This window comes from Neoarius graeffei, chromosome 6, assembly GCF_027579695.1.
Source record: "Neoarius graeffei isolate fNeoGra1 chromosome 6, fNeoGra1.pri, whole genome shotgun sequence".
Taxonomy (NCBI): Eukaryota; Metazoa; Chordata; class Actinopteri; order Siluriformes; family Ariidae; genus Neoarius; species Neoarius graeffei.
In genome coordinates, this window is record NC_083574.1 from 39035999 (window position 1) to 39048290 (window position 12292).

General features: G+C 41.0%; 1 protein-coding gene across 1 annotated transcript in view; it reads right to left on the minus strand.

The window, feature by feature from the left end:
• The window catches only part of pclob (piccolo presynaptic cytomatrix protein b), a 129597-nt gene that overhangs the window by 35360 nt on the left and 81945 nt on the right, over positions 1-12292 (minus strand). The window contains exons 20-21 of the mRNA XM_060924348.1: positions 8471-8546; positions 8224-8349 (exon numbers count right to left, since the gene is read on the minus strand). Coding sequence (XP_060780331.1) covers positions 8224-8349; positions 8471-8546 — 202 coding nt within the window. The remainder of the gene's footprint in view (positions 1-8223; positions 8350-8470; positions 8547-12292) is intronic.

Sequence of the window (12292 nt, forward strand, 5' to 3'; positions counted from 1 at the left end):
ACTATAGCATGAACTTAAAAAGTAGATATGTGACCTCAACATAGCCTAGGTCAGAATCAACCTTACTAACCATTCCCCACAACTGAATGAATAAAGCAAGAAGATGTGTACAAAAGTGAACACTTTAATGGAAGGTGCAACAAGCTGTTCAACACAGCAATATGGCCAAACTGTCAGAATGGTATGTTAAACAGAAACAAAAAAGAGACAAGTGATTTGAGAATATATACTACGGAATCCGAGAGAGGCCCTTCATATAATCCTTTCTTTTATTCACCTTGTTATCCCGAGATAACGACATAATTCGAGATCTCGAGAAAACAAAACCGTTATTCCCAGATCTCGAGAAAACAAAACAATTATTTCATGATCGAGTAAATAGCTGAGAAATGGTTCATTCAGGTGCACCAAGAGACTTGTGATATGCTGACTTTGGGGCTATTTCTCATTCTGTATAGACGCAACTTTGGTCATTAGAATGTCTGGAATAATCGATCACCTAATAAGGCAATATTTTGATCATGGGTTGACACAGGGAGAGATTGCATTAAGTCTTTTAATAAGGGATAATTTCAAAATTAGTCTGCGGCACCTCCGCAGAAGACTGGCCTGGCTTCGTCTCTACCGACGGAGATACAGTGATCCAGCTGAGATCATGAAATAATTGTTTTGTTTTCTCGAGATCTCGAAATAATGGTTTTGTTTTCTCGAGATCTCGAATTAATTATGTCGTTATCTCGGGATAACAAGGTGAATAAAAAAAGATTATATGAAGGGCCTCTCGCGGCTTCCGTAAATATACACTCAAACAAAACAGCAATAAAGGAGGAGAGGGGTGACAGCCCGAGGAAAGCCCCCACAGGAGCGCACAGCATTTGCAACATAGGCTGCCCAACTCAGTACAAGAACAAAGCACTTACAGTGTGTGCAGTAGGCTTCATGCGCATTGTTCTGCACCTCTCGGAGGAAGGGGTAGGTGCCCTGTAAATCTTTGGAAAAGGTACATTTTCTTGTCGGCATAATTGCTGTGGCATTACTGCTGCTAGCTGCTAGACAAAGAACATTCGCGCCAGTTAATGTTTATTTTATTGTTGCATGGCAACACATTCTGTTGTCTGGAATAATGTGGCTAAATAAACACCCATGCCACAGGGCCAGGGGGCAGTAACCAGGAAAGTTTGCGATTCCTGTCAATTCATCAAAATAGTAAATGCAGACATTTCTCCGCTAATGATTTCCACGCTGCTCAGTCGCAAACGTCGAGAGTGGCGAAAACCGGGACATATCCGTGTCCCAACAGACTTTTGTTGGGACTCGGGACACACAACCCCAAATCGGGACTGGGACGTCTGGTCACCCTAATATAAATATTTGGGTATAATTATAGATTCACAACTTACATTCAAAATACAAGTTAAAAAAAGTGAATAGAATCAATAGCAAATTTAGACACGTAAGGAATAATTCAACAACTGAAGCTTCCAAATTATACTTGCGTGCCATGACCCTTTCACATATAAACTACTGCTTCACTAGTTGGACACAGACAGCTAGGACCACATAACAATCAGGAGAAAGGCTGAAAATACTGGATAAAAAGTCAAATGCTTATCACCACTGTAAGATTTTAACAAAATATGGATTCTTAAATTGGGAAAACATGATCAAGTTTCCCGATATTTTGCTTGTATATAGAATCTTTCGTGGCTTGGCCTCCCCTCTGCTAAATGAGTTCATTAAGCAAAACCAAAATACATCCACAAGAACTACTGCTAGAGGGGACTGTAAAGTCAAAAAAGTCAAAGTCTCTCCCATGCCAGAATCTGGTCTTCCAAGGCAGTCTCCTGTCCCAGTACTAACCAAGTCGGTGTATGGGTGTGGCACTGATCTCCATTTCGATAGCCCTCGGCCTCTCACCTGTACAGATAGGGAACTAGTCCTCCAGTAACCATGAGACTTTGACTTCCCCACTCAAATCTGTATTGCAGTGTGCCTTGCCAGAGAGTAGTAGGTACCATTTTTATGATGGTCTTTGGTATGACCTGACCGCAAGTAGAACTCGTGATCTCCCGGTCGAGAAGTGGACAAGCTAACCACTAGGCCAACTCATGGTGGACTACAAAGTATTTTACAGAAAAACTACAATTGTGCAGTCAGCTTTCTCTTATCGAGCAGCATATACTTGGAATACCATACCAATAGAACTCAGGAATATCACAAGTATTAACTCTTTCTCCAAATCTTTAAAACAATGGTTGTTAGACACTCAAACATGTCATTGTCTGCAGTAATGGTTATGTCATTGTTTTACTGTCTGTTTTTTGTTTCTTCTGTATTTAATTTTACTAATTTCTGAGTAAGAGTGTTTCATCTAACATCTATATGTCTTCGTCTGGTACGTTCATGCTACTACTCTGGCATAAGGTGATGTCATTGTTGTCTTAATCTGTATTTTTGCATCATTTATATACTATGTGCTTTTTCCCATGTTTTCAAAGTCATTGTATGCTAATTGTGTACTAATTGTCTGTGTTAAGTGTCAGTGTCCTTGTTTTTATGCTTCTTATACATATCTGTGTGTTATTATTGTTTCTTCTTCTTTTTAACATCAAACTGCCAGGGACTACAGATGGAAATTTGTCTATATGACTAAATCTGGTACATTTACATCACTTAAGTAAACGAGCATGTTAATGAATGTACACTGTCCCTTTTAAATAAATAAACATAAAGATAAAAAAGGTGGTTTTTTTTGCCTTTTTTCCCCCCCAAACTTTGTCATCATCAGTTATAAAACTTTTCGGAGGTTGCTTAAACTTCGTAATTAACATCTCAAACCATTCACATAATAAATGAAGTCAACAAATCTTATAAATGCAGGAGTGTGAGGACACACACACACACTGCATTCCTTTTAAATGAGCTTTCCTGAAACACGCCACTCAGTAAGTGGAAAGTGTCTGCCAAGAAAGAACAAGAAGAAATAAATGAGGGGAAGCATCCAGCTAAGAAACAGCACTGCAAACCCAACCACTCCCAAGGCCAACTCCTCAGCACTTACACAAATGAAAAATGCAGCTCCTCGGATAAGCCCTTTGCTTATGATACTCTTCCACAGCTGAATAACAGAAGAACATCATTCACATATATGGTCTGCTCTGAACATCTACTCCCACATTTACATTCTTCTCAGTTAATGAACAGTAAATTATACATATTTTGACCTGAGAATCTAAAGGCAGATGAGATTAGTTATATTATATGTGAAAAATTACCTTTATATTTATGTATGTGCAGGTGTACTATGATGTAGTGAATTTCCAAATTGATGAGAACAATCCATTTTCCATTAATACTTCTATATTATTATGCATAAGTTCTATTTACAGTGTGGTGTGTCACATTTTAACATGGTAAATGACATTTAAGGCAAACCCCAGATGCCTCAGCAATCTCTAAGCAGATAACATCTAACATCCATCCATTAACTGTAACTGCTTATCCTGTATGGACCCTTTTCACGTGACGTCACGACAAACGCAGCCGCCATTTTGGACGTGTACTACCAGTAGTTTACCACAGCCAGCATTGAGGAACGGCAGCAAAAAAAGTGTTTATTTTCAGCAAGACTTCCATCATGCCACTATATTGTTGTGCACCTGGATGTAGTAACCATCAACAAACAAGGCAAGGGTTATCATTTTATCGGATCCTGACGGAGAAGATGGATAGCGGCCATTAAAAAAAATTAACAGATTGGCAGCCCTCGGCATACCAGCGCTTGTGTAGTGACCACTTTGTTGGAGGTGAGACGAATAAAATTAGCCAGAAAAGGCATTACATTGCTGTTAACATTCTGTGGCGGCGAGTGTGTAACCAAATAGGCTAAAATAACCCATTGTAACCTTTTTGTTCTTCTGTAGTAGCTATTAGCTAACGACATTAGCTAGCGTTGTGTTCCTTTGCTGTTGGTAGACTGTAGGACAGATCAGAGGCAGTGTCCTACAAACAGCGCTTAATTTGAGGGGGAGCAAGCCGGAGCGCGCTCCGGAACCTCGGGCGTTGGCTCCGGCAGCTATTTACACTGGATCCGGTGATCCGACACCTCTTTTGACTATGTAACAAAAAAAACAAACAAACAAATAATTAAATTAAAAAAATGCAAGTTTAGTGTTAATGTCTGATTTTGATATCTGTCTTGTTGGTGATTTCTCTCATGAAACGACATCCACAAAATATCTGCAGATGAACTTAATTTGCAGTGTTGTTACAAAACATGCCCAGAAGCGCAGCGCCCCGCCCCCTTTTTTCCGCACCGGAGCCGCTCATCCTCTGCGCTCCGGGACCTCCCACTTTACAAATTAAGCACTGCCTACAAATAAGTGTTCAAAACAATAGGAGCATGTATTTGTCTCTTAAATCCAGGCCGTTCCCTGTAATCTGTAACACTGGGTTGGAGAAAGTAATGGTAAATAGCGAGTGCACAAGCCATAGAAGGTAAACTGTACACGGCGCCAGGGCAGTGTGATGGTATGTCTACTTTTAGATTGTGTTAGCTTATCAATGAACACACTCGTCACTCGATGAGTTTCACGTCTTTACGACGGATACTTAAATGTGTGTTAGGTATTATTGTTGCAGTCTAAGCAGTCATTGTAGCAGCTAGATGAGCGAGAACCGAAAGGGTCTGTGCCATAAACCGTTATTTCTGTACAGCGTTGCTAATGTGTCGTTACTGTTGTTATTTCTCCCTCTGCTCGCCCTGTAAATGCCCTACGTCGCTGGATAGCGAAGGTGTTTTCTGCATCTCGCTCCTTTTTCTTGTATGTTCTCCGTTTTCGCCTTCCTCGCATTCAAACCAATTCGAGCCGAAGTCCGCTACATGTCCAAAATGGTGGTCGCGTTTACGAAGGTCACGTGACTGAAAAGGGTCCCAGCTGACTATGGGTGAGAGGCAGGGTACACCCTGGACAAGTCACCAAATCATCACAGGACCAACATATAGAGACAAACAACCATTCGCACATACACATATATGGTCAATTTAGAGCCACCAGTTAACCTAACCTGCATGTCTTTGGACTGTGGGGGAAACCGGAGCACCCGGAGGAAACCTGTGCAGACATGGGGAGAACATGCCAACTCCACACAGAAAGGCCCTCGTCGGCTGCTGGGCTCAAACCCAGAACCTTCTTGCTGTGAGGCAACAGTGCTAACCACTACACCACCGTGCTGCCCCACATCTAACATCCATTTCTATTAAATACATAAATATTGACAGAGTACCAGACTTCAAATGGAGAACCTGAAAAGGTTTCAGAATGCCTTGACATTAACTCTTTTTTCAAGAGGCCAAGAAATAGAATTTCCGCCTGTTTGGGGTGCCCATGTTCAGAATTAATGTGACGTCACCCTCCACAGTACTGGTTAATGGCTCATATGAAAGTACACACTCAAGATTGTAAGAATTTAGAGTTTTTCATAAGTATCTCTTTTCCCCCCCTCACGTCTCTATCTATCTATGGTATATCACTGCAATGACATGGCTGTTCTGACAGCTCCAGCCATCAGTTTCTAGGGAAGGATTACAGGAGTGGTTTCCCATTGCCTTCTACTGGATTATTAGCTCATCTGGCCAACAAGCGATGAGCTTATGCCATCATATGTTGTCTGTTGTCCGTCTGGCATTGTCCACATTTCATGAAAATTGTTGCTTCTCCCTCAATTCTTCACCGATTTTTATTCTTTTTGGCAGGATGAATGGGGTCTGCCTGGGGTGCACATAGCTTCTATGCAAATGTGTATAATTGGAATTAATAATGAAGATATGGAGTAATTAAACCCTAATGAGCAGTTTTCACACAAATCGCTTCTTCTCCCTCATTTCTTCACCGATTTTGATTCTTTCTGGCATGAAGGTAGGGGTACCTAAGGTGCATATAACTTCTACCCAGATTTGCTTAATTACAATTATTAATGAAGCAGTTCAACAAAAATCGCTTCTTCTCGGTCAATTCCTCACCGTTTTGGATTCTTTCTGGCAAATTGGTCGGTGTTCCTAGGGTGTATATAGCTTCTATATATAGATTGTATGCAGCTTGTATATAGTGTACTGTATATAGCTTGCAACATATATTGTGCAAGATGGCCTACTTTAGATTGTTCCTTCTGTTCTAGATGGGGCGAGCTATGCCGTCACTGACAGTCTTGTTATAGAGGTTTTCTCCTCTCAACCATTCACACCTATGGGCAATTTAGAGTGGCCAGTTAACCTAACTACATGTATTTGGATGGTGGGGGAAACCGGAGCACCTGGAGGAAACCCATGCAGATACGAGGTTTCAAACTCCATGCAGAAAAGCCCCCATCAGCCATGATTAACTAGGTTTTAATTTTATACTTTTATTGTGGCAGTTGTATATGGTGTTTTACTCTCAAAAAAAAAGCTTTGGTTGTGCTCTCTGTTTCATCTCTGTATGGAGAGGTGTGAACTGTGTCCAGCAGGGGGCTCACACCCCTCTCTTTTCCTATCGCCTTGCTCACCAGCAGCTAAATACAGAGCCATGATATTCTACATCCAGAAACTCAAATAGTGTCCTGACTAATTTTTAGAATAGACTTGTGGAGATAAAATACTTCATTAGTTTAGACTGATTGAAAATGTTCGATAAGTTGATTTCCATTCCACTATGGAATGGAATAGCAGTCAGCTGCGAGAAAGAGTTAAAGCATATACGGTATGCAGATCTTAATAATAAACAAAGCGTAATTCATGGCTGTTGCTGGTGTTGCTAATACAGCAAAAGTATAACTTTTTTTTTTTTTTTTTACATTATATTTATCGGGCGGCACGGTGGTGTAGTGGTTAGCGCTGTCGCCTCACAGCAAGAAGGTCCTGGGTTCGAGCCCCGGGGCCGGCGAGGGCCTTTCTGTGTGGAGTTTGCATGTTCTCCCCGTGTCCGCGTGGGTTTCCTCCGGGTGCTCCGGTTTCCCCCACAGTCCAAAGACATGCAGGTTAGGTTAACTGGTGACTCTAAATTGACCGTAGGTGTGAATGTGAGTGTGAATGGTTGTCTGTGTCTATGTGTCAGCCCTGTGATGACCTGGCGACTTGTCCAGGGTGTACCCCGCCTTTCGCCCGTAGTCAGCTGGGATAGGCTCCAGCTTGCCTGCGACCCTGTAGAAGGATAAAGCGGCTACAGATAATGAGATGAGATGAGATTTATCAATGAGGGGCGGCACGGTGGTGTAGTGGTTAGCGCTGTCGCTTCACAGCAAGAAGGTCCGGGTTCAAGCCCCGTGGCCGGCGAGGGCCTTTCTGTGCAGAGTTTGCATGTTCTCCCCGTGTCCGCGTGGGTTTCCTCCGGGTGCTCCGGTTTCCCCCACAGTCCAAAGACATGCAGGTTAGGTTAACTGGTGACTCTAAATTGAGCGTAGGTGTGAATGTGAGTGTGAATGGTTGTCTGTGTCTATGTGTCAGCCCTGTGATGACCTGGCGACTTGTCCAGGGTGTACCCCGCCTTTTGCCCGTAGTCAGCTGGGATAGGCTCCAGCTTGCCTGCGACCCTGTAGAACAGGATACAGCGGCTAGAGATAATGAGATGAAATGAGATTTATCAATGAAGTCTTATAGCTACTAGCTGGTATAACTTCTCAATTGGATTGAATAGGTGTAATCCAAACCTCAGTGGATCCAAAAGTATACAACTTGGACCTAATGTGTTCTATTAGTGAAAGGTTCAGGAATCAAAAAGCTCTAGGGCTCCAATAAATAGCCAGAACATTATTACACACAGAGTTCAACATTAAAAGAGTTCAATATTTAAATAGTTGGATGATGTACCTATATAAATCTGTGCTATATGAGGATCAGCAAATTTTATTTTACAGTAATAGACTCTAGTTAAAAGTAAATTGCTTGGCTGCAAAAGGTTTGTGAACCCCTGATCTGGAGTGACAAGTCATAGTGAGTTAACTCCTGTCCAGGAAGGGGAACAAGCATAGGTACTTTGCTTACACTTGCCCTTGTTTTGTATGGTAGGTCTTATTCAGGATGATGAAAAAGAGCATTACTACAGCAAAAGCAGAGAATACACATCCATCATCAAAATAATAAACACAAGCAGATTAAGCATTGTTATTTGAAGTATGACAGAAGTAAGCACACATCAAACACTCATAGCAATGAACAAAAATTCTTTAAAAAAAATGGTTAAATCTTACCTTCTACAACCTTCCCTGACAGTTCAGCAGTGCCTGCTGGTGCCAAGTTAGCAATGTATGCCCCAATTTCTCCATAAGTACCTGGAATTGCCTTCCCTCCCACCACTCGTACACCAAAACCACCCCCTGAAAACAAGGGATGTTAGCTGTTATTTCTCTGAGAACAAAATATGACTTAAAATATGACTTTCATATTAATAGATCAATAATCACTCTCAGTATGCTGATTGTAACTACATAAAAATACCTGAAACACTGTGGTCCTTAGGGTCTCTCTGGAGTTTAATACGAGTGTGAGGGAAAGGATAATGCATAGCTTTCACCTGCAAGGCATCATACAAAATTTAGATTTTTGTTCAGGGAGAACACCAGAGAGCTTTCCATAACTCGTACAGATAGATCATACTGACTATAAAATATTGAGAAAATTGTAACACAAAATGTCTTTTTGACATGCTTCCAGTATTCAGCAAATGTTTTCTGGCTTGTTACAGAAAAACCCAACATCTACACATGAGTTGCATTAAAGAGTGAACACTCATGGAGATATAGCAAAGGTTTTACAGTGGTGCTTGAAAGTTTGCGAACCTTTTAGAATTTTCTGTATTTCTGCATAAATATGACCTAAAACATCAGATTTTCACACAAGTCCTAAAAGTAGATAAAGAGAACCCAGTTAAACACATGAGAAAAAAAATATTGTACTTGGTCATTTATTTATTGAGGAAAATGATCCAATATTACATATCTGTGAGTGGCAAAAGTATGTGAACCTCTAGGATTAGCAGTTAATTTGAAGGTGAAATTAGAGTCAGGTGTTTTCAATCAATGGGATGACAAATCAGGTGTGAGTGGGCACCCTATTTTATTTAAAGAACAGGGATCTATCAAAGTCTGATCTTCACAACACATGTTTGTGGAAGTGTATCATGGCATGAACAAAGGAGATTTCTGAGGACCTCCGAAAAAGCATTGTTGATGCTCATGAGGCTGGAAAAGGTTATAAAACCATCTCTAAAGAGTTTGGACTCCACCAATCCACAGTCAGACAGATTGTGTACAAATGGAGGAAATTCAAGACCATTGTTACCCTCCCCAGGAGTGGTCAACCAACAAAATTCACTCCAAGAGCAAGGCGTGTAATAGTCGGCGAGGTCACAGAGGACCCCAGGGTAACTTCTAAGCAACTGAAGGCCTTGCTCACATTGGCTAATGTTAATGTTCATGAGTCCACCATCAGGAGAACACTGAACGACAATGGTGTGTATGGCAGGGTTGCAAGGAGAAAGCCACTGCTCTCCAAAAAGAACATTGCTGCTTGTCTGCAGTTTGCTAAAGATCACATGGACAAGCCAGAAGGCTACTGGAGAAATGTTTTGTGGATGGATGAGACCAAAATAGAACTTTTTGGTTTAAATGAGAAGTGTTATGTTTGGAGAAAGGAAAACACTGCATTCCAGCATAAGAACCGTATCCCATCTATGAAACATGGTGGTGGTAGTATCATGGTTTGGGCCTGTTTTGCTGCATCTGGACCAGGAAGGCTTGCCATCATTGATGGAACAATGAATTCTGAATTATACCAGCGAATTCTAAAGGAAAATGTCAGGACATCTGTCCATGAACTGAATCTCAAGAGAAGGTGGGTCATGCAGCAAGACAACAACCCTAAGCACACAAGTCGTTCTACCAAAGAATGGTTAAAGAAGAATAAAGTTAATGTTTTGGAATGGCCAAGTCAAAGTCCTGACCTTAATCCAATTGAAATGCTGTGGAAGGACCTGAAGCGAGCAGTTCATGTGAGGAAACCCACCAACATCCCAGAGTTGAAGCTGTTCTGTACAGAGGAATGGGCTAAAATTCCTCCAAGCCGGTGTGCAGGACTGATCAACGGTTACTGGAAATGGTCAGTTGCAGTTATTGCTGCACAAGGGGGTCACACCAGATACTGAAAGCAAAGGTTCACATAGTTTCGCCACTCTCAGATATGTAATATTGGATCATTTTCCTCAATAAATAAATGACCAAGTATAATATTTTTGTCTCATGTGTTTAACTGGGTTCTCTTTATCTACTTTCAGGACTCGTGTGTAAATCTGATATTGTTTTAGGTCATATTTATGGAGAAATATAGAAAATGCTAAAAGGTTCACAAACTTTCAAGCACCAGTGTATGTTTCATTGCACACCAACTTTTTGGGTTCTTCACTGGTTTGTTGTATTTAATGGGTTGTAGCTATTGGTGCAACAAGCACTGATTATATATTTGGTTGAGCTGTTTCAATGGTATTTAACCATACAATAATTTGGATGTTTTTTTTAATAACATCTCATAAATATGCAAATAAATACCATTTATTTCTGCTATTTCAAGGTAATCAGCTAGCTTCAGAAGTCCTATTCTCTTTCCATGAATGCACTCATTAATACATAATACCACAAATTCCACATGCGTTGCTACTCTGTTGGAATGACTCCCTGTCCCTATGTGAGCTCCCTTTATTGCAGATTCTACATAATCCATCAAGTCCAAGTCCAGCAGCTTCATGGACTTTATGGCTGGGCTTGTCATGCCAGGACTCACATCATATTCTTTTGGCTGGGGTCGCCACAGTGGATCTGTTCCGCATATTTGATTTGGCATATGTTTTACACCAGATGCCCTTCCTGACACAACCCTCCCTAATCTATCCAGGCTTGGGACTGGCACTAAGTATGCACTGTCTTGTACAACCCCAGTGGCTGGGTATTTTACCTAATCTGCATGTCTTTGGACTGTGGGGGAAACTGGAGCACCCAGGGGAAACCCAGGCAGACACGGGGAGAACATGTAAACTCCACAGAGAAAGGCCCCCATTGGCTGTGAGGTTCGAACCCAGAACCTTCTTACTGTGAAGTGACAGTGCTCACCACTACACTGCCCACAAGGGCTCACATCATACAGATACCCAAAGCAGAACTCACCCAAGCTAGAACAACCATTTAAAATGAGTGAGAATTATTTTTTGTCTGATGCTTTTCACAATTCAATGTTCAATATTTGACATTCTGTGACACCTGTTTCATGTCTAATTGTTATAGGAGTGGATGAGAACTCCATAACCAGCACTTGGCTCAAGTCACAGAAACACCAGTACCATGGTACCAGACTGCTGTTTCAGTATCAGGTTTGGACAGTCGGTCCCTCAGCACAAGACCAAAAACAAGTGACTCTTTATATGAGACCTCACTCTACTGGATACATACACTATCAATTCACCATTCCACCCACATATTCTTGATTATTCTATCCACATTTACTGGATATGAGCAATTATGCGCGCTGATTGGCTACTCTACTACTAGGATACCAGCTCATATACCATGAGTAGAGAAAAACAGAAGGGTGACATGCATGAAGTCATATATATCACTTTATCAAATATTTAAAAGAAACAGAAATAGCTAAAAGAATATAGTTCTCCCCCCCCCAAAAAAAACCCCCCTCCTGTTCCACATTCCAGCCCAGTCAGTGGCAGTAATGAACCTTTAAGTTGGTTTGCCAACTGCCAAAAAACCCTAAAGAAGAAGAAGAAAATGGTGGGACATGTTGCTGAACCAACTGAGGATGAAATAAAAACTCAACTCGAAAACAAAACCCCCAAAAATACAAAAAAGCAACAAAATATGGAATGAAAGTATTTCATGGTAAGAACATATCTTTTTTATTTTTCAATAATTATTATCACAAATTGCTACTGTCATTTCACCAGTTTGTTTACATTGCATGCATTTAGTAGATGCTTTTATCCAGAGCAACATACACAGAGCAGTCTGGGGTTAGATGCCTTGCTCAAGGGCACTTCAGCCATTCCTGCTGGTCCAAGGAATCAAACCAGTGACCTTTTGGTCCCAGAACTGCTTCTGTAACCATTAGGCCATGGCTTCTAAGCAGAAATGATTTTGTCTGATGTTTTGTACAAAGTTTTTATTTATCAAATTTGCAAAAAATAAAAATAAAAATGATCTGTTTCTCAAAAGCCAGTGAATTCAGATAGAATAAAACATATATTCCACTCAATCTCATTGT